The 21,092-nt window shown below is 46.1% G+C and overlaps 1 protein-coding gene across 2 annotated transcripts; it reads left to right on the forward strand.

The window, feature by feature from the left end:
* The first annotated feature begins 859 nt into the window (after positions 1-859).
* LOC102935854 (gastrin releasing peptide) lies at positions 860-8,729 on the forward strand. Of its 2 annotated transcripts, none has more exons than XM_037902787.2 (3): positions 860-1,329; positions 4,285-4,554; positions 8,330-8,729. In XM_037902787.2, exons 1-3 carry the CDS (start codon positions 885-887, stop codon positions 8,359-8,361), a joined length of 747 nt encoding a protein of 248 aa, XP_037758715.1. In that variant the 5' UTR covers positions 860-884; the 3' UTR covers positions 8,362-8,729. The 2 variants fall into 2 exon arrangements, with proteins under 2 accessions (XP_037758715.1, XP_037758714.1); XM_037902786.2 differs by having other exon boundaries at positions 4,285-4,535.
* Positions 8,730-21,092: the final 12,363 nt, after the last annotated feature.

Raw genomic sequence — 21,092 nt, forward strand, 5'->3', positions numbered from 1 at the left:
AGGGGAACTCCAATAACACCCCCCTGTTCCCCAGAGGCGGTGATATTGGGGGGCTTTGGTGTTTGATACAGGAGAACCCAGGTAACACCCCCTGCTCCCCAGAGGTGGGGATATTGGGGTGGGGGGCTGAGGTGGTTGATACAGATGAGGCCAAGTAATACCCCCTGCTCCCCAGAGGCGAGGATACTGGGGGGCTGGGGTGTTTGATACCGGTGAACCCCAGTAGCAGCCCCTGTTCCCCAGAGGCAGGGATATTTGGAGGGTCGGGTGTTTGATACAGGGGCACCCCAGTAACCCCGCTCCCTAGAAGCGAGGATATCGGTGTGGCTGGGGTGTTTGATACAGGGGAACCCCAGTAACACCCGCTGCTCCCAGGAGGCAGAGATACTGGGGGCTTTGGTGTTTGATACAGGGGAACCCCAGTAACCCCCCTGCTCCCCCGAGGCTGGGATATTGAGGGTGTGGGGTGTTTGATACAGGGGAACCCCAGTAACACCCCCTGCTCCCCAGAGGCTGGGATATTGGGGTGTGGGGTGTTTGATACAGAGGCACCCCAGTTGCGCTCCATGCTTCCCAGAGGCGGCGATATTGGGGTGTGGGTGTCTGATACAGGGGAACCCCAGTAACACCTCTGCTCCCCAGAGGCGGGTATACTGGGGCGTGGGGTGTCTGACACAGTTGCGCGCCATGTTCCCCAGAGGCGGGGATATTGGGGTGGGAGCTGGGGGTCGGATAACTGGGGGACCCAAGCGCGCAGTAACTCGCTCCCCAGAGACGGTCACGCCGAGGCTGCGGGTTGGGGGTGGTTGAATGGTCCATTTGGAAGGCGAATCCCGAGTCCTGCCCCCGCCAGCAGGGAGGGGGGCGGCGAGGGCTCGCAAAGGATGCGCCGCCCATCCCCAGCCGCAGGGAGCCGGCCGGTGCGGTGTGGCTCTGGCTGGCTGAGCGCTCCGCAGCCCCCGCGCTCCCAGAGCCACCTTTGGGGGAGGCGCCAGGTGCCTGAACTTCGCTGTCACCTCGTCCCGCTTCCTTATAAATTCGGGTCCGCGCTGGCGGAGGCAGCAGAGGCGGCAGCAGCACCTGGCCCCGCAGATCCAGAGCAGCGGATTCCCTCCCTCCAGCCAGGAGCCGGACTCGCCCGTGCAGCGCCGCGCACCATGGGGGGCTGCGAATTCCTCCTCCTCGGGAAGCCCCGCTCCCTCCTCTCGCTGGGCCTCTTCGCCCTGGTCCTGCTCGAGGTGCACGGGGGCGCCGCGGCTCCCTTGCCGTCCAACGGCGGAGCCTCCCCTCTGGCCAAGATCTACCCCAGGGGCAGCCACTGGGCGGTGGGTAAGTGTCCGCGCCGCGCAGGGAGACCGGGGCAGCCCCGGACCCCGCTGTAGCATTTATTGGGGGTAAGGGGGGGGGCTTTTCTCCAGGCGCTGCAGCGCTTCATGGTCCTGCTAGAAACTTCGGACTAGCTCGATCCTCCTCCCAGTAACATCCGTCCACCTGCCCGCCCTACCATGTGTCTGCCTAGGGAGCGATTGACGGCTTGAGTTCCAAGCCTCTAGTTAATTCGCACCGCAGCCCAGACTTGACTAGCCCGTGGGCTTGTTTTTTGCGTGACACAGGCTGTCTCACTGAGGGGAAGATTTGCTTTGTGTTCAGAGAGCCGTTTGGCTTAGGGCGCTGATTCTCCTCCGGCTCACGAAAGCAGGAGATCTGGCGAGACAGATGCACTTTTACATTGGGGGGGGGGGGGGGGGCGTGAATTATAATAACGAATACATGCAAAGATAGGCGCCGTCGGATGCTGGGAATCCCTGTTGGAAAAGCGGCCCCCCCGCCCAGAATTCGGGAAGAAAAGGAGCCCGCGTGCAATTGGCCCATGCAATGGCTGAGCTGGAGAGCAAACCCGCGACAGCCACTGGAAGCTAAGAGAAGAGCGATGCTACCTTTAAACCCGTGTGATTCAATACCTGCAGTCCGTGGCAGGGCTCCCCGTGGCTTCAAGGGGCGCTGAGCAGCACTGATCTGAAGCCGCTTTGTTCCTGGATTGCCCTGCACGCTGCAGAGCGGTAAAACGAGCCCGTCCAAGGACAGGGAGGGTGGGGCTCAGCGGCTGCTTCTCGAGGCCAGACCTCGGCCGTTCTCTCCTGGAGCCAGGTGCGGGACACGGGCCATCTTTGTAGTCTGTGTTTGTACAGCTCCTAGGGCAAAGGGGTCCCTGGGTCCATGCCTGGGGCACTAGGAAAATAATAATAATAATACATCTAAACTTCACTTTACTCAGGTTTCAGAGTAGCAGCCGTGTTAGTCTGTACTGGCAAAAAGAAAAGGAGTACTTGTGGCACCTTAGAGACTAACCAATTTATTTGAGCATAAGCTTTGGTGAGCTACAGCTCACTTCATCGGATGCATAATGTGGAAAGTGTAGAAGATCTTTTTATACACACAAAGCATGAAAAAATACCTCCCCCCACCCCACTTTCCTGCTGGTAATAGCTTATGTAAAGTGGTCACTCTCCTTACAATGTGCATGATAATCAAATTGGGCCATTTCCAGCACAAATCCAGGTTTTCTCCCTGTGTATGTGGGGGGGGGGGGGGGCGGGGGGAGAGAAAACCTGGACTTGTGCTGGAAATGGCCCAATTTGATTATCATGCACATTGTAAGGAGAGTGATCACTTTACATAAGCTATTACCAGCAGGAGAGTGGGGTGGGGGGAGGTATTTTTTCATGCTTTGTGTGTATAAAAAGATCTTCTACACTTTCCACAGTATGCATCGGATGAAGTGAGCTGTAGCTCACCAAAGCTTATGCTCAAATAAATTGGTTAGTCTCTAAGGTGCCACAAGTACTCCTTTTCTTTTCACTTTACTCAGAGCAGTGAGGTGGGCTGGAGGTGGCAAGAGAGGAGCTTTCTTCCATCAGAATAGTTGGCAGGAGGCATTAGTGAAATCCATCAGAACCGCCCTGTGGGACAGGGAACCAGCGGGAGGTGTAATGAAAAAGGAGTCAAATACATTCTTGGGCTCATGGATCATTCCTTCTCCCTAGAAAGACCAGGTGGGTGAGGTGATATATTTCATCGGACCAGCTCCTCTGGTGAGAGAGAAAAGCTTTGGGGCTACACAGAGCTCTTCTTCAAGGCGGATGAGCTGGCTCCAGCCCCTGATTTCCATGGCCAGCAAGGCCCTTTTGTGTTACTGACCCTGGAGGAGAATGCGGATTCATTTGGAAGCTGATAGTGTCTGTCTAGCTAGTCACTAGACTCCCAGAGTGGCCTCGTTTCTCTTCACTCCTCTAGCGCGTGTGTTGTTTCCATTTTGTAGTATTGGTTTGTAGGCTTATCTCTGTGTCTAAATTGCCGCTCCCCGGAGGCAGGGAGGTTGCGGGCTGGGGTGTTTGACACAGGGGCAGAATTGTTTCCTTTGGTCTGCTTCCCCCATCGAAAGCCGCAGAGCGCTGTCTCGTTCCTATCAGCCATGGCAAGAGGTGGAAACGGAATTAAATACAGCTCCGGTGACCACAGACTAGTAACACGTCTTTGCAAAAGTCAAAGGGAATCGAAAGCTTGCAATGCGCGCTGATAGCGACCGGGGGAAGAAAGGCGCTACTGTGGGGAATAACAAACGAGAGCTTGACCCTTGGGAAGAGTTAATCATGGTAACATATCGCGCTATTTCTGAGTTCAAAATGTATATTGGAGAGTGAGATCCAAGGGGCAATGAGCCCCAATTGATACTTATTATTATTATTATTTCCTAAAAGCCGTACCCTGACTTTCGCTCCACTTATCACAACGATCATTTGCAGGTTGTTGTCCCCAGCAGCGTTTCTCTTTTGCAGTGTAGACAGTGCCCTCAGTTCGTGGACCACGGCCAATTTCAATGTCACTTTCATAAAAACAACACCTGGAATACTGAAGCCTATCCAATGTAGCTTTTTGCCATAAAAATTACATTTAAAAGTGGTAGGAAAAGCCACACTCTGCCGCTGAACTGGAAGCTTGGGTGGGAAGAAAATAAAACTTTCAACCTCTCCTTCACCTGCTCACACTCACTCCTGCTCTCAGTTGCCTCTGTTGGTGGCTTATTATATCTATCCTCTTCTCATCAAAATATCCCCCCGGCCCATTTAATATAATGGGCCTAGGGACTGTTGTGTGTGTGACTCTGAGTTGGTGTGACATCATCCAAAAGGCTCCACTGGCCAATCAGAATGTGGCTTTGGACATCCACACTCACACGCTAATTATTTTTTGGTTAATGTCATGATATTCTGATTATTTTTATAGGACATTTAATGGGGAAAAAGAGCACTGGAGATTTTCCCTATGTTTATGAAGAAGAAAACAAGATCCCATTTTCAGCATTACCTGAAAATGTCAAGCAGCTGGGAGATTACCTGCAATGGGAAGAAACATTGAAGAATTTGCTAAGGCTGTTAGAAGAAAATGAAAACAGAAGCGCTCAGACCCTAAGGGAAGAGCTTCCATGGTATACCAAGAACACTTGGGAGACAGATGATGACAGCAGCTTTAAAGATGTAAGTTTAAAACAAGAAGGTACTGTAAATCTGATTTTTTAAAAAACAAATTAGCTCCTCACTCTGGGATTGTTGGTAGAGCTGGTCAAACATTTTGTAAAGAACAACTAATTCAGTGAATTTATCCCTTACTCCTGATCACAAATTGTCACTGAATAGAGCATACCTTTTATGGGTGTATTTATTTAGAACAGCTCAGCATATATTTTGTAAATTTCAGCCTATGGCTTGAGTGAAAACTATTTGATGTGTATATTTTTTTCAAGTATTGTGATTTATTTGTATTATAAAAAGTGCCCCAATCGTTGCCAAACAAACACACAGCCAGATGTAGTCCCTGCACTGGAGAGTTCACAATGTAATCTGAAAACTCCTGCAAACAATAGGAGGGAACTATCCGGGAGGAAGATTAAGGGTGATGATAAAAAGATTACATGATGGTTATGTAGGTGAGCTATGTTCAGACTCAGTGGTTTTGTATTTTTAAAAACACAAACAAACAAGATATCCCCAACTACTGCCCAATCTGCTTCTCATTAGCTAGCTGATTTATTTGAATTGTCAGTATTCCCCTTTCAATATTTGAGCTACATGAATGGCCATCTGTATCACTTGATATTATTTCTGTCCTTTGATGTTATGACCTAACCTTGATAAACTTCTGCCACTCAAAACAAATTTCACTTTATCACAAAATGGGAATTTGGGGCTAGATTCAGAAAGGGACTTAGGAACCTAACTGCCATTTTAGGCTCCTAAATCCCGGGATCAGGCCCCATTGAGAACCACAAAAACCCCATTCAGCAGCTGCCAAATATGCCTAAACTCACTGGGTAAAAGTTCCCTGGGTGCCTATGTTTCTGCCTCTGCGCAGGTACAGGGCTGCCTCACTCTAGGTATCTGGCATCCTGAGCCCCAGCGAGATGCACCTGGCTGCCTAACTCGCCTGCCAGGCCCAAGCCTGTAGGCATGTTCTGAGGCAGATTGGGTCCTGCATGTGAGTTCACCCAGAACAGCTGCAGGGAGGGAGGGAGGAGGACCTCCTTTGTAACTTTTAGCCAGGTGGTTAGGGTACTCACCTGGGATGTGGGAGAAGCCCAGTTCAAGTCCCCCCTCCACCTGAGTGAGACAAGCGATTTGAACAGGAATCTACCACCTCTTTGGTGATGCTCTAACCTTTGGGAATAGTCTGATATGGGGAACTCCCTGTGTCTCTCCTGTTGAAGCTGTTCCAATGTGTATAAATAATGAAAGAACTATTGGAGTGGGGGGACTGGGTCTCCCACATGCTGGGTGAGTGCTGTAACCACCAAGGTAGGGAATCATTCTCATGCTTGTGCTCTCTTTCCACCCCACAACCTGGCCCCCACAAATGACTCTATTTAATCCAAATGGAACAGCTTCAGCAGGAGAGACTGAGCCCCCCTACCCCCCTCAGAATATTCAATAGCCCAGTGGTTAGGGCACACATGAAAGGAGATTTTGCTTTGCATTTTTCAACGGTAGTGTTACAAAGAGCTTCTGTTTTTGTCATAAGCAATCTGTTTAGGCTCTGAGCCAATGCTTCCTGGAGTCAGTGGAAGTTTTCCCATCTTCTGAGATTTGCTCTTACAGACATGGAGACCCCAGGGATCTTATGTGCTTCAAATTCCCTGAGCATTTATGATACTATTTAAATAATAACAATAATTAGCCAGCTTAATAATAAACTGAGGCTAATATAATAAACTGGCACACTGGTCTGATAGCCAATGAGACTTGGAGCATAAAAGCTGTAATTATCCGAGATCTGCAGGATCCTTCCGAGTGCAGATTTTATCTCTGCAGAATCTTTGGTGCATGATACAGTCTTAGTTACTCAGACTTTGTCTAGTCAAACCTTTCATTTTAAAGTGGTGCTGTAGAACACCTCTATGAAGGTGCATAGATACCCCATTGATGAATGTATTGTGCATGGCTAGATGGGAGATGGTCAGATAGGGTTTATTTATTATTATAATAATGCTGTTGCCACTGATTCCAATGGATGCAGGATGGGGCCTGTAAGTCGCATGAAATAAGTCCCAACTTTTGCTATATTTGAATCTTCAGTGGAAGCCAGCTGTCTAGAAAGATCAAGAGATGTTTAATCAGTCATGGTAGATTGTATCTGCTGCTGAGTTCAGATACTGGGGTCAAGCAATTAAATGTAAATGTTCCAAAGAAAATTTCAGACTGTATATGCAGGCTGAGAGAACATATATAAATTATTCTGGGACCGTTGCATGGTCAATCTATTACAAGGCTGTAAATAATGGTAGATTGCATATGTGCTTGTGGAGATGTTAGCATCGCAAGGGTCCATCCAAGTATGCATCACCATAGACTGCCATCTACTGAATGTACATATAAGCATGTTTTAGTGGGGGCAAGAATCTTACTAGTAACTCTTCATACTAATGTATGAACATAAAATGTAACAAGCAACACACTTTGTATGTTTTGTGCTAGGAATAGAAAACTACAGAATATAAGACTGTATTGCTACATGTCCTTTTGTCAGGGTTGTTTCCAAGTGGAATTTACTTAGGCTTCCTTTTTTTTAAGTGGCATTATTATTATTTTATTTATTTCCCCTAGTGCCCACAATGTGCAAGGCATTTTCCAAACATAAAAGCTACAATCTCCTCCCTGAAAAACTCACCATCCAAAAGACAGACACAGGGTGGGAGAAGGGGTACGACATACAAATAAGTGATGAAGTCAAATGAAGATAGGCCCCCTCCTGAGTGGGTACCAAGTATTTGTCACTCAGTAATGTTTTCTATATGTCATACAGTAATTTCTACAGAAATTTATTGGTTTCATCCCATTAAATTCTATAGGTTTATTCCATAAGGAAAGTGCAGGAGGAGATCCTGTTGAGATTATACTTTAGGTTAACGTGTGTGGCATGGGTATAGGTTTACAGGATTGTTAAAGGCATGTTGCCATAATGTACACATAGTCACTGTGCTGTAATTTCATTGTTCCATGTATATATTCAAATGTTACATTCTAAAAATTCAAATTAAAAGTATCTAGTTTAAAAACAAGAAGCAGAAGGTCCCTCTGGTTTCATGTCTGGCTCATATATAAGAATCAGGCTTATTTAGTCCCTTTTTCTATCTGTGTAGCTGAAATCTCCCACTGCTACTATTGTGTTCTAGGCACAATTCTTCTCTCTTCTGATTGTTGCATCCTCCTCCCCAGATTTTGCCTGTCTGTTCAGGGAGATTACAATGCTTCTTCATTTTTATTTTCTTGCATGTCATGTCCTAACAATTCAGCCTTGCTCATCATTCCCCCAAGGTTTTGATTTTTGTTTTACTGTCAAATTCTTCTGTCTCAGTTAATTTAACAACCGCAAATCAACACCAACCCTCTCACCCCTCAGACATAGAGTAAATTAAAACTAAAACTAATCTGGAACAGCTGTAGAAAACTGAAGCCGCTGCTTTTCTTGTTGTTCTAAGGTTTTGCTCTTTCAAGCTGTCGCAAGTGCAATCCAAAGTAAATTATAAAATGTTTCTACGAACTCACTTTCCAACATTCATTTGATGTTCTGTAAATGGGACTATGAAGAAAATAATTTTGAATAACACTTTTTCTTGGACCTTGGTTGCCTTTTAGCAAGCTAACATTGGGAGCAAGTATTAGGAACGTATTTGTTGTATGGAATAGATGCAGACAACAGTTATACATTAGGTTTATTGAATCAGCATGTGACTTTTGACAAGTCTGTTCTGTAAATATTATTTACTTCTCTTTATTAGATGATGGATTATCTGCTTCAAGTTATGAATAGGAAAGAAAGCACTCCAAGCTGAAGTGAAGATCTTCCAACCTTGAAGGAATAAAATAGTATCCTTAAGAGACTATGTTTCACAAGCACTCAATTGTAACAGCTAACCAACAAGGTTTCTTTTGTGTAAACAAGATTACTTTTGTGTAAAATACCTAAACACTTGTATTCTTGTATGTTCCAACATTGACTAAACTCTTCTTTTTTTTTTTTTCTTCAAGCTGCATTTTCTTATTTGAACTGCTTTGCTGTAAACAAATGTCCAGGAAGGGTCTTCCAGTTATCTGACTTCTCTGTCTAATCAGTTCACCTTTAGGTTAAAACTACATGACATTTCAACATTCACAATAAAGAAGAAGAAGAAAGGCCAAGTTTCTGTTTTTATCTGAGTTACAAAATGTTGACTGACTGTGTCACAAACAAACAAACAACTGGGAGATTCATTACATGTTGGGCAAGATCCTCAGCTGTATAAATTGATGTGGCTTCACTGAATCTCATAGAGCTACACTGATTTACACCAGTCAGGACCTGTCCATCTGTTCCATTGACCCTAAGGGGTGTATTTTCAGTGAGCCAAGATCCAAACTACCTTACATATGTAAATGGGGGTCCCGCTATTGTGGGGAACTTTCCTGGCTTATACACTACCCCGGTGAAATGGGGCAGTGAAAGGATCTGAGTCCTCACTCCCACTCCCTTTACCCAGAGGCCTGCCTGACCTTGAAGGCTCCCCTTCCACTCTCCTGTGTGGCAGAGTCCTCGTAACCCCAACAAGGCTGGGCCCAGGACTCCTGGGGAGCTCGACCCCCAACCTTGTCGTGCTCACTTCAGGCAGGGGCTAGGGTGTCCCAACTGTGGGGTGCTCTCTCTGCACTGGATACTTCCGTGACCCACTGATCATTACATACCATTCAAAGCAAATAAAATGTATTAAACAGAAATCAATTTTAAAAAATAAGGAAAAAATGGGAAAGGTGAAAGGAAAATGCATCATCCTGCTCTGTGGCATGGGGACATCACAACCACCGTCTCTGAAGTGTAAGGGAAGTTCAGTCTGTTCCCCCCAAGTCCCAGGCCTCGTGCCCAGGCCCTGGCTGTGCTGCGCTGCAGGGATGCTGCAGGTCGGACACTTGCTCTGGTGGTGGCCACACGCCTTCAGGCTCTAGGTGCCAGGACCCTCCTTCCCAGCATCAGCCTCCCTCCCACATCAAGGTTATGCTCCTCCTCCAAGTCTGGCCTGCAAGGCCTCTTGGCTGGGGGCGTCTTCCTGTGCTGGTCCCGCTGCCCAGGGTCCCCCCTTCGCTCTGCCCAGCTGCTCACCGTACCCAGCTCCGGACTGCTCCAGCCCCAGCTCTACTCTGCCTCAGCTCCAGCTCCACCCTGTGTCAGCAGTGCTGCTGCTCTGCCTCCAGCTTCCTGGGCTGCTTCTCTGGCTTTTGCTGCTGTGACTCTGCTCCCAGCACTGACCTGCTCCCTGGGCTGACCCAGGTCCTAGGCAATTCCCGCTCACACAGAGGATGGAACCACCCTGGCCTCTTGACTCCCTTATTAACTTGCCCACCCTGTCAATCAGGCTGACCTCGAGCATTGACCTCTCCCCAATGTTCCTGGGGACTGTCAGTCTCAGGGTCCTGATTTCCCTTCCACCCGTCCCCAACTTTTTGGTACTGGGCGGTAGCCAACAAGAACAAACCCCACTGAGTTTCAGTAAGGGCCAGCAGTCCCCTTACACCTAGATGTGTAAGGCCCAAATGTAGTGAGGTATTTCTGCCACCCAGGTGGCCCGGGCAGTGGGATAAGCTCGTCCAGATGGACCCTGTATTCCTCTGCATGATACATAAATGACATCTCCAGTGGGTCTTCAGAGTGGAAGGTGGAGTGGATGTGGGATGTCACACACAAATAAGGGTGGGGTCAGGCGGTCCACACAGAGTGCAGTTCCATATGGCCCTAATTCAGCATGAAGGACGAGCATGCCTACCAGATACACACACACGCACAGCTGCGTAAGACAGCGACAGGCTCCTAAAACACTTGCTGGGCCTGAACAGTCCTTCCCTCAGCTGCATTGTGCTTCAGTGTGTACATTGGCCAAGCAAAGTAATCTGCTCCATAGAAGGAGGCCTTTGCACTCAATTGGGCAGTTTCCTACTGGGAGTCCCACACAGCAAAGGGAAACTGCTACTACAAGTTCCCACAGTAGAACAGCCTAAAACCAGACCACAAAGACTAAAAATAATTTCTCTATGCAAATCACTAAAGAATGGGTGGTGACATATGAAAATACATAATCAGGCTAGACAGTGCGACATCTGGCATCTCATAATTATACACTATAATAACTTTAGATGACAAAAATAATTCCCAGCTGAACGTTTGTTTCAAAGCAAAGCAAACCCTTCCTTGAGCGCACAGCTGCGGCCATCCATCACTACCTTTCACTTTGAACAATCCCCCAAGGCTGGGGAATAATTTTTATAACTAATTAAGGTTGTGTTAAATGATGAACAAAATGATGTGCCTTAACAGCCTAATCCTGCAAGGTGCCCAGCACCGTTAACCAACACTCAGGGGCTTCAAAAGCTTCAAGCTTCAAGGCCAAGCTCTACTCCGAACAGCAGCTTCAAAGTGCTGTCTACACACGGTGGTTTTTTTTAGAGTGCTAGGGCGAGCCTTGCTAACCCACACCTGTCAACCTGGGTTGGGAGGCTCACTGCCGGGGGCTCCGAAATGCTATGGAGACATCCCCTCTGAGCTGGAAACAGATGGCCTCAGAAAGGCTAGCCAGGGCCCACCCAAGTGAAAGGAGAATGTGGGGGGGACAATGGAAATCCCAATGGCTAGGACGTTAACACCTAGCCAAGAGGAGGAGACTCCTTCCAACACTGCACGGCAACAGAGAAGAAAAGACAAGAAACAAAGCTGGGGGAAGTGTCCAGTGTGGACAGACAGCTCTTAAGAGGGTCTTTTGAGACTGAGAAACAAAAGCAGACAAAGAGAGTGAGGGATTGGTTGGTGAGGGTGGGGTTGGTCCTGCTTTGAGCAGGGGGTTGGACTAGATGACCTCCTGAGGTCTCTTCCAAACCTAATCTTCTTTGACTCTAGGATGAACTAGAGGAAGCAGGGCATGAGAAGCCCTGGCTTCTATCAACAGGACCCATATCCTCTCACGATAACGCAAAGACTTTCAGATGCCATATGCCAGGTAACTAACAAATTGCTACAAATTGTCTTGAAAAGGCTGCCTGGTGTTTTTGTGACACTGAGAGCATTGCACTCTGAAGGGTTAGAAAGTCTCCCACAGGAGCTTGGCTCAGCTGGACTCACTGCAGGGAGCCAGGGATTGCTGGAGCCCGAAGGCCCTGTTCCAAAGTTGTGTCAGCCCTGGGCCTGCCCCTGCAGGACAGCGTGGATTCTGGGGGCACAGGAAAGGGGGACTCAAAGGATACTGGTTAAAGGCTGGGGCCAGACCCTGTCAATCTGGCTGGGTGCCCAACCTGTTTCTGTTGAACCAATGGACATTTTGCCATTGATGGTAATGTGAGCTGGCTTGGTCCTTTACATGCCACATTCTCTAGGCACTGTATGTCAGCCTTCATAATAACAATATTAATCAATTAATAATATCTTATGTGGCTGTCGTTTCTCTTGTTCAAAAGCATCCCACCTCACAAAGACGGACGGGGGAGTGAGCTTGAAGCAGGAGCTTCAGTATTAAAAGAATATATTCAACTGCTTGAGCTAAAGGACTAAATCCATTAACTAAAGGTAGCATGAGACTCAAAGCTCTTATGTGAACAGGTTTAAATCTGCATGGGAAATGTATGAATTTAAGTAGGGAGGATTCACTGCTTGCTTGCTTGCTTTACTGTCACTCGTTTGTTGATCTAAGGGCTTGGCAACGCTACTGCTTAGGTTGATGTAACTTACATCGCTCAGGGGTGTGAAAACCCATCCCCCCCAAGCTACGCAAGTTACACTGATCTAAGCGCTGTCCACACCAGTACTAAGTCAGTGGGAGATGCTCTCCTGCTGACTTAGCACGTCTTCACCAGAGGCACGACAGCGGTGCAGCTGCGCCGATGTAGCGCGGTAGTGTCTAGACTAGTCCTAAGTCTCATTAGTGTCAGCCAACCGCTTCTGAAATCTTCATTTTTTAAAGAAGCCTTCTGTGAAATTCCCATATGCGGCATCTCACAGCAAGATGCCAGCTGCCAGTTTGGAAGTTAAACGCAGCAATTCAAATTAGAAATAAGGAATTTTTTTTTTAACGGTCAGAGTGAATAATCATTGGAATAAACTACCAAGGGAAGTGGTGGATTCTCCATCTCTCGATGTCTGCAAACACATCAGACCTGTCCTCCTCCCCCTCCACTGGCTTTCCGTAGAATACTGAAGCAAGTTCAAGTTCAAGGTGCTCCACAGGCCAGGTTGAGGGTACCAAAAAGTTCACCTAAAGCTACAGGATGAAGCTAGGGGTAGACAGCTATGCTCTGCTGGCGTAATGGAACTCGCTACAATAAGGGCTACTCTGAAACTGTCAATGAACTCTTCTGGGAACTAAGGACCATCACAAACCTCACCACCTTCTGCTCCAAGTGCAAGGGGCATGTCTTCGACCTTGCCTTTACTAACATAAACATGTGTATATCTGCACTTCTCCTCTTCAGGGAAGGATTAGAGACTGAACACGTGACAGACGTTAATGTTACTTAAGGCGCTACTGGAACACAGGAGCAGACTTTTCAAACTGCTGGGGAGTGCTCGACCCCCTGGCACTGCCCCAGGCCCCAGTCCACTCCCCCCCTCCACCTCTTTCCCCAAGGTCCCATCCATTCCCCTCCTCTTCCTGCCCCCACCCTGCCTCTTCCTACCCAGTTCCACCCCCTCCCCCGAGCACGCCATGTCCCTGTTCCTCCCCACTCCCTCCCAGTCTCCCTGAACGCTGTGAAACAGCTGTTCATGGCAGCTGGGAGGGTTAGGGTTGGGAAGGGGGAGGCACTGATCAATGGGGCCACCAGTGGGCAGGAGGAGCCAGAGGGGTGGTTGGGAGCTGATGGGGGGGCTGCCGGTGGGTGCACCACACCCACCATTTTTTTCCCTGTGGGTGCTCCAGCCCCAGAGCACCCACTAAGTCGGCACCTATGTACGGGAAGACACTCAGAGTACATCTACACTGCAATAAAAGACCCACAGCATGTCCATGGCTGGCCTGGGTCAGCTAACCTGGGCTTGCGGGGCTAAAAATTGTAGTGTAGACATTTGGGCCTGAGACTCCACGATGGGGAAGGGTCTAGAGCCTGGGCTCCAGTCTGTGCCTGAACATCGACAATGCAATGTTTAGCCTGAGCCCTGTGAGCCTGAGTCAATTGACCTGGGCTCAGAGACTCACTGCTGTGGGTTTTTTATTGAAGTGTAAGTACTACAGTGATGAGCATGGTGTAAAAACCAGAGTACAGTAGAACAGCATAGAAAACTGGATGCCTTTCTGTAAGATAGGCTTTAGTCAAACACAGGTGATTGGGCTCAGTACAGGAGTAACCAGATTAAATTCTATTATCTGTGGACCATATAGGAGGTCAGACTAGATAACCAAAGGGTCCTGTCTGTTCTTTAAAAAAAAAAAAATCTATAAATTTAGGGCGTGAGCCTCTGTTACAAACTGGAGAATGACTGTATCACAGACATTAATTAATAACTAACACAGAGATTTATTTAATAGATTGTAAACTCTTCGGGGGCAGGGATTACCTTGTACTGTGTACAGTGAGGGCCTCTAAGTACAGCCATAATATAAAGGTTGGGGGGAGGGGAAATTGTTGGATGTCTGAACAGGGAATAGTGTGTAGGAGTAGGATGTTATTATTATGTCTGTGTACAACATTATTGAGACTGATACAAGAATACTACATTCAATTTTGGTGTCTGCATTTTAAAAAGAATGTTGAAAAATTGGAGAGGGTGAAGAAAACAGCCATAAAACTCCAAGAGTTGGAGAAAATGTCTTACAGTGAAAGACGTAAAGAGCGCTCTCTGTTTAGTTTATCAAAATGAAGATTAAGAAGTGAATATTTTAACAATTAGCACTAGCACTTTAACAATGAGGGTGATTAACCATTGGAACAAACTTCCAAGGGAATGGGTGGATTCTCCATCTCTTGGTATCGTCAGAACAAGTCTGGATGGCTTTCTGGAAGATGTGCTTTAGCCAAACGCAAAGCTATGTTTTGGTCAAGCACAAGGCTCAATATTGGGATACCTGGGTAGAATTTAATGGCCTGTGATATTTAGAATGCCAGACTCGATTAGCTAATGGCCTTAAACTCTATAAAACTATACATTTTCTTCGGCCATAACCTGCAAAATAGTTCTGATGAAAGTCTCCTGGATTCCAGCAGGTGGCAGACTCCGCCAAAATATGGATCCTTGCCACAGGGCTTCAAGCTGTTGTGTAGATTTAATTTTTCTCTGTCTCACTTTTAAAAGAAAAAGTTTATATTAGTGAATATGAACAGAAGCCGCTGGACAAAATGAAGAGCACTGAGCAGTTCAATCTCATGCAATTACCATACCCTTGACTGCAACCTAATTTATAGGATTATAGGAGACAGGCTATATTCTTGGGAGAGTGAAGGTCTGCATAAGGCAGGGGTTCTCTTTCCGAGCCCCCCCCCATGCTATAAAAACACCACGGCCCACCGGTGGCCCAACAACTGTTTTTTCTGCATATAAAAGGCAGGGGCAGCATTAGAAGGCAGCAAGCAGGGCAATTGCCCAGGGCCCCATGCCACAGGGGGCCCAGCAAAGCTAAGTTGCTCAGGCTTTGGCTTCAGCCCCAGGTGGCGGGGCTCAGGGTCCCGGGCTTCAGTCCTGCACAGTGGAGCTTCAGCTTTCTGCCCTTGACCCCAGTGAGTCTAACATTGGCCCTGCTTAGTGGACTGCCTGAAACCTTCTTACAGCCTTTCTAGAAGCCCCCGGGCCCATGGTTGAGAACCACTGGCATAAGGTAACTGTCAGAGACATGTCAAATTGTCCTCTTCTTCTTCATTTGTATTGAAATCTGAATGATTTTCATCGGCAATGAATATATTCTGTTATTTTCATACATGGGTGTTCTGGTTAAAAATCCAGTGACTCCCCTATCCTTTGACTGCTTCCTGTGGGAGTTTTACTCAGTTCTCACCCCCTAACCTAGCACTCCTCACTAGCAGAGAGCGGGTGTAAGGTCTGGTAGGGAACTACAAGTCTCTTTTACGAATTTGCAATATACCTATCACTGCAGTATCTGTCTGAGAGGTTCTGATTGCAAACAAGTCCCTAGAGAACAAATATGATTTTAACATTTTATTATAACTTCTACTGATCCTTTATTATCAGTCTATTTTATTGCAATATTGTGCTGCACATCACGTCACAAACAAAGATCAGATGTGTTAACTGCTCTGATCAATTTAGAATTTATTGGCCAAATCCTGCTCTTTCTACTCATACCAGCGCTCTGTTTACCTCAACAGGACAACTCAAATAAGATCAACAAGGTTTTGTCCCTAAACTCGATATTTTTCAAACATGACTGATAGCTTTTTATCTTGCGTATCCTTTATTCCCAGGATCTGAAATAAAGAAAAACTTTACTGCTAGAACTGTCACCACTGAGATTTTATGGCATGATAAAAGTTTTGGAGACTTGTACGATATTCATGTTTTTTGTCACATAAATAGTGTATCATATGCATTAGATGACAAGCTACTATCCGAGTTCAAATATGTCTTTGATATGCAATACACAAACTTTTTATCCTTTAGCTGTGTCAAGTTATACAATTCTAACACCATTTTTTATTTCGTTTGTATCAATACAATGCTGATCTAGTCACAGAGTAGTCTAATTACTGTCCTAATATAAAAAGAAAAGGAGTACTGGTGGCACCTTAGAGACTAACCAATTTATTTGAGCATGAGCTTTCGTGAGCTACAGCTCACTTCATCGAAAGCTCATGCTCAAATAAATTGGTTAGTCTCTAAGGTGCCACCAGTACTCCTTTTCTTTTTGCGAATACAGACTAACACAGCTATTACTCTGAAACCTGTCCTAATATATACACAGGACTCCCATGGCTCACTCCTGCAGGTCTTGCTCCTATTGCTGTGAATGGGAACTGTAGAATCTGGCTACATATGGTGAATATGTTTAATAAAATAATTATTGGTTTTACAAGCTTCATCTTCCTAAATATTCTGGCACTTCTTCCTTAGAGTATGTAAACCAGTGTCAATCTATTGACCTCCTTGGAGCTATTCCAGTTTATGCCAGCTGAGGATCTATATATTTAAACACTGTCTTTTCACACAAATCCTGTAGATCTGTTGGCTTGTCTCATTTCTCTTTCTGTGTCTGGAAATTTCCTAACAGTCATAGCACCCTTCATCCTGCTCAACTGACAGCAAGAGGCCTTGCTGTGGGTTAGGGGATTTTTCTGATGAGCTAATCCTTTCTCGTTTGGTGCCAATGCTCTCCAGCATTGCTATGGGCCCATTGAAAGTGTCAGTGAGGCAGGGCTGGTCCAGACAAATCTGGGCTCCTCCCATCAAGCTATATAATTTGTCTCTAGCTGCAGTGTTTGACCTCCTCCTTGCTATTCACCCTAGAAATGTTCTGCTACAACAGCTAGAGGGAAAGGAAGGGAAATATGTGGAGTGAGTTTGACCAGTGAATGAAGGTTTTTCAGTTAAGCAAAAGGGCAGGGTGAAGTTCCCCCAGCCAGCGCCACAATGGTTCACCAATGTGGCTCAAATTATTTCCAGCCTGGAGCTCTCATGCATGAAGAAGCTGGTGCACTGCAGTACACAGCCACGGCACTGGGCCATGCCCAGTAATCGTCCCTCTAGCATTTGAGTCAGTCTTCTAGGGTGAGACCCACATGAGCCAGCAAAGGGGGGAAATCCTCTTCAGCTGCAGGAATGGCAACACTGAGTGAGCAGGAACTGAAAAACGTCGATAAGGATTTCAGAGGGGTTTGAGCAAAATTATAGATAAAAGGTGCTCCGTGGGGAGCTGTCTGGGAACTTTGCTTTGTCCTTCGTGTTCAGCTCTGTCCGTGCGTATTTAATCAGATCTCTTACAAAAACATTCAGAATAAATGAAGAAGGTGGATGGGCCGGTGGTTGTGGTGCTAACCTCAGACTTAGGAGATGTATGTTCATTACCCAGTTCTGCCACAGACCTCCTGCATGACCCCGGCCAAGTCACTTCTGTCTGTGCCTTGGTTCCTCATCTGTACAATACAGGTATGGCGCTGCCTTACTTCACAGGAATGTTGTAAGACTAAATACATTAACGACTGGGAAGAGTTCAGATATTATGGTAAGGAGGGGCACACAAGTACTTAAGATAGATTTGGGTCCTTAAATGACTTGTGTTTTCTTACTTGACAGACCACCTCACTCCACTAAGGGGCCCTCCATTCTGGAACCCTTGGTCCAAAATACTATTTATTTCTTGACCTTCTGGTCATGCACAGAGACCCATCTTCTTACCATCTTCAGAAGGTAGGATCAGCTGAAGAAGCAGCCAAAGGGTGGATTGGTGCAGCGGACAGGGGGTAAAATGGGGCCCAGCTGGGGCCACCTTTATTTCCAGGACCTCCCAGACCCAGAACTGTACATTTAACTCCCCACACGCACACACATACCATGGGGCACAAGGACCCAGGTGGTGCCTCCCCACGTGGCCTTGGGAAAACCTGCAGGGAGGAACTACCAGAGACTCCAGCCTCTAGGAGTAGGAGCAGAAGTAGCCAAAGCAGGGACCTTGGGACATTCAGGCATGGTCTACACTAGAAAAGTGAGTTGGCTTATTTACATCACTCAGGGGTGTGAAAAATCCACACCCCTGAGCAGTGTAGTTAAGTTGACCTAACCTCCAGTGCAGACAGTACTAAGTTGACAGAAGAATTATTCCACCACCCTACCTCCATAGGGAAGGTGGATTACTTATGCCAGTGGGAGAACTCCTCCCATGAGCGTAGGTAGTGTTTACACTGAAGGCTGTGCTAGAGTGATGTGGCTGCAGCATTTCAAGTGTAGACAAGCCCTCAGATAACTTGGTACAGTTTTGACTGGACTTTCTCTGTCCTGTGTTGACGGGCTATTTGTTTCAACCCTCTCCCTCCCACTCTCAACCTCCTCACCTCAGCTTCACTCTGCACCTGCCCCTTACCCACTTTTCCCTTGCCGTGTCCCCTTTCCTTCAGTGTCCCTTCTCCTTTCCCTTTTCTTTACATTTAGTTGATCCTCTCCTAACTACACTCCCCTCCCCACCACCACCAAAACAACCTGTGGAATTGATATGTCATTTGCTGCTATCATGTTGTTCACTCCGTCAGTGTGTTCTGCCCTGTCCCCCGGTCCTGTGCTGGGCTTGTCAGTTTAGATAGTAAGCTCTTTGTTTATGACTGTTTATTACTCTGTGTTTGTTTAGCGCTAAGCACAAGGGGATCCCATTTTTGGTTAATCCTTAGGCACTACTTTAATAAACATGATTCATAATATCTCTAACAGGGGAAGGTGGGGCACAACATGGGATGATCTCTATAGGGAAAGAGGGGGTTGCTGGGGTTTCATTTTCTGGTGGTTGGTCATTTTCCTTTGGCTTGAGGGTGAGTAGCAGCTGCTGGCTTTAATTTTGAACTGATTGTATTTTAATTTGTTTTAATTGCTCCATAGTCAAACTATGTACACATTAAGTATTACTGATTAATTAATTATATTATATCCACAAGGTCATACATAATAGTCAAATCCTTCAGTTCTCAGCTCAGCCTTACTCAGTCAAAAATCCCATTGACGCCTATTAAACTTTTATCCGAGTAAGGACTCCAATTTTGGTTCTTGGTTACCTAACTGATCTTTTCCATCTTTAACCTCTAATTCTCTGTCAAGGACTCAATCACTTTGAGCCGACTTCCAGAGTCTTTAATGTAGTTAAACCCCTTTTGACATCAGTGGAAGACCATAAAATGTGTTGCTTTAGCAGGAGAAAAAAACGCCAGTACAATAAAACTAATTGCCTTAGCATCTTAATTAACAGAGCAGTTTCATTACTTCACACGTGAATAGCATACAGTGCACTGGACTAGATTTACTCACGGAAGGTCCTATCTAGCACTCTTTTCTCAGTCAAGAGCCCTCTTGCTATTCATGGGAGTTTCAACTGCATAAGACCTACAAGGTCTAGTTTTAAATAGTCTCTTTTCTATATTTATGTATAAAGAGAAATGAGAGTTTTCTTTCTTTCTTTTGCCTCTTGTTCTTTAAAATTTTTACATTATTTTTCTTGTATGGTAAAAATATTTGAAAATCTGCATCCATCACCTCAAATAGTTCAATCTATTCAATGAAATAGAAGAAGCTCTAAAGTATTACATCTCATAGCACAGAAAAACATAGGAACAAAGGGAAGATGTGTGTGGCAGGTAGGAAAGAATCCTAGGACCTGATCCAACGCCCATCAAAATCAACGGAAAGTCTTTCAGGCCCAGAGCCAAACATTTATTAGGCTTCCAACTTGCATGGATTTCAGTGGAAATTAGGAGCCTAAATACATTTGTGGATCTGGGTTTCAGTGAGCACAGGGTGCATACTGAACTTTGGTTTTATACTATACCCCAGGATACTGTACTAAAGAGAGACTTGGCCAGGAGCTTTATTTTATAGGTTGAATAAACAGTTGTTTAGATTTGTGATAGAAAGTGCCTGAAGGCTCAATCCTTCTCTACTTAAAATTAATAGGATTGAAATCCTGGACCCATGACTGAAGTCCAAAGCTATAAATTTACTTCAGTGGGAGCAGATCTTTGACGTGTGTACTTAAGCATAGGTGTGGGGAAGAAAGAGATTAGACTATGCCTTCCATAGACTTTTTGCCTGCATAATAACTGCAGGATCTGGCCCAGGGAGTGAGCTTCTTCAGGATATTTTCCTCAGAATTATTAATTCATAGATTGATAGATTATGGACCAGAATGGACCACAGTGATCATCTAATCTGACTTCCTGTATAACAGTCCCTAGAATTTTACAATGTGATTTCTGCATCAAACCCATAACTTCTGGATGTTAGGGCATACCCTTTAGAAAGACATCCAGCCTTGATTTAAAGACTTCAGGTAATAGAGACTACCAATTATGAACTGTGTACATCCAATATGTTGATGGCAAGTCATCTGACATTAACAGTATCTGTCAATCAGTCGATTAATATAGATGGTGGAGGTAGAGATTTTTTCCAACACAATGTAAAGCCAAGAGCAAACTGGACAACTAAATATTGTGACAAAGCTCTGTCCTTGTCTCTGTGGGTCCCGCATTTCCTGGTACATTTCGCTAGCCTCAGAGGCTCACTGTGACACTCCACATAACCCTTCTCTCTCTCTAGAGGCAAGGGGCACAGCCTACTGAGCCATTTTCATCATAAACCAGCAAGGGAGGTGAGGAGAAGCTACCCACCATTGCACAGTCTCTGTTGTCTCCTGGTGTGAAGGTTCCTTCCGCACTCTGAACTCTAGGGTACAGATGTGGGGACCTGCATGAAAGACCCCCTAGGCTTATTCTTACCAGCTTAGGTTAAAAATTTCACCAAGGTACAAACTTTGCCTTGTCCTTGAACAGTGTGCTGCCACCACCAAGCGTTTTAAACAAAGAACAGGGAAAGAGACCACTTCGAGACATCTT

Source organism: Chelonia mydas, chromosome 5 (genome assembly GCF_015237465.2).
Source record: "Chelonia mydas isolate rCheMyd1 chromosome 5, rCheMyd1.pri.v2, whole genome shotgun sequence".
Classification (NCBI taxonomy): domain Eukaryota; kingdom Metazoa; phylum Chordata; order Testudines; family Cheloniidae; genus Chelonia; species Chelonia mydas.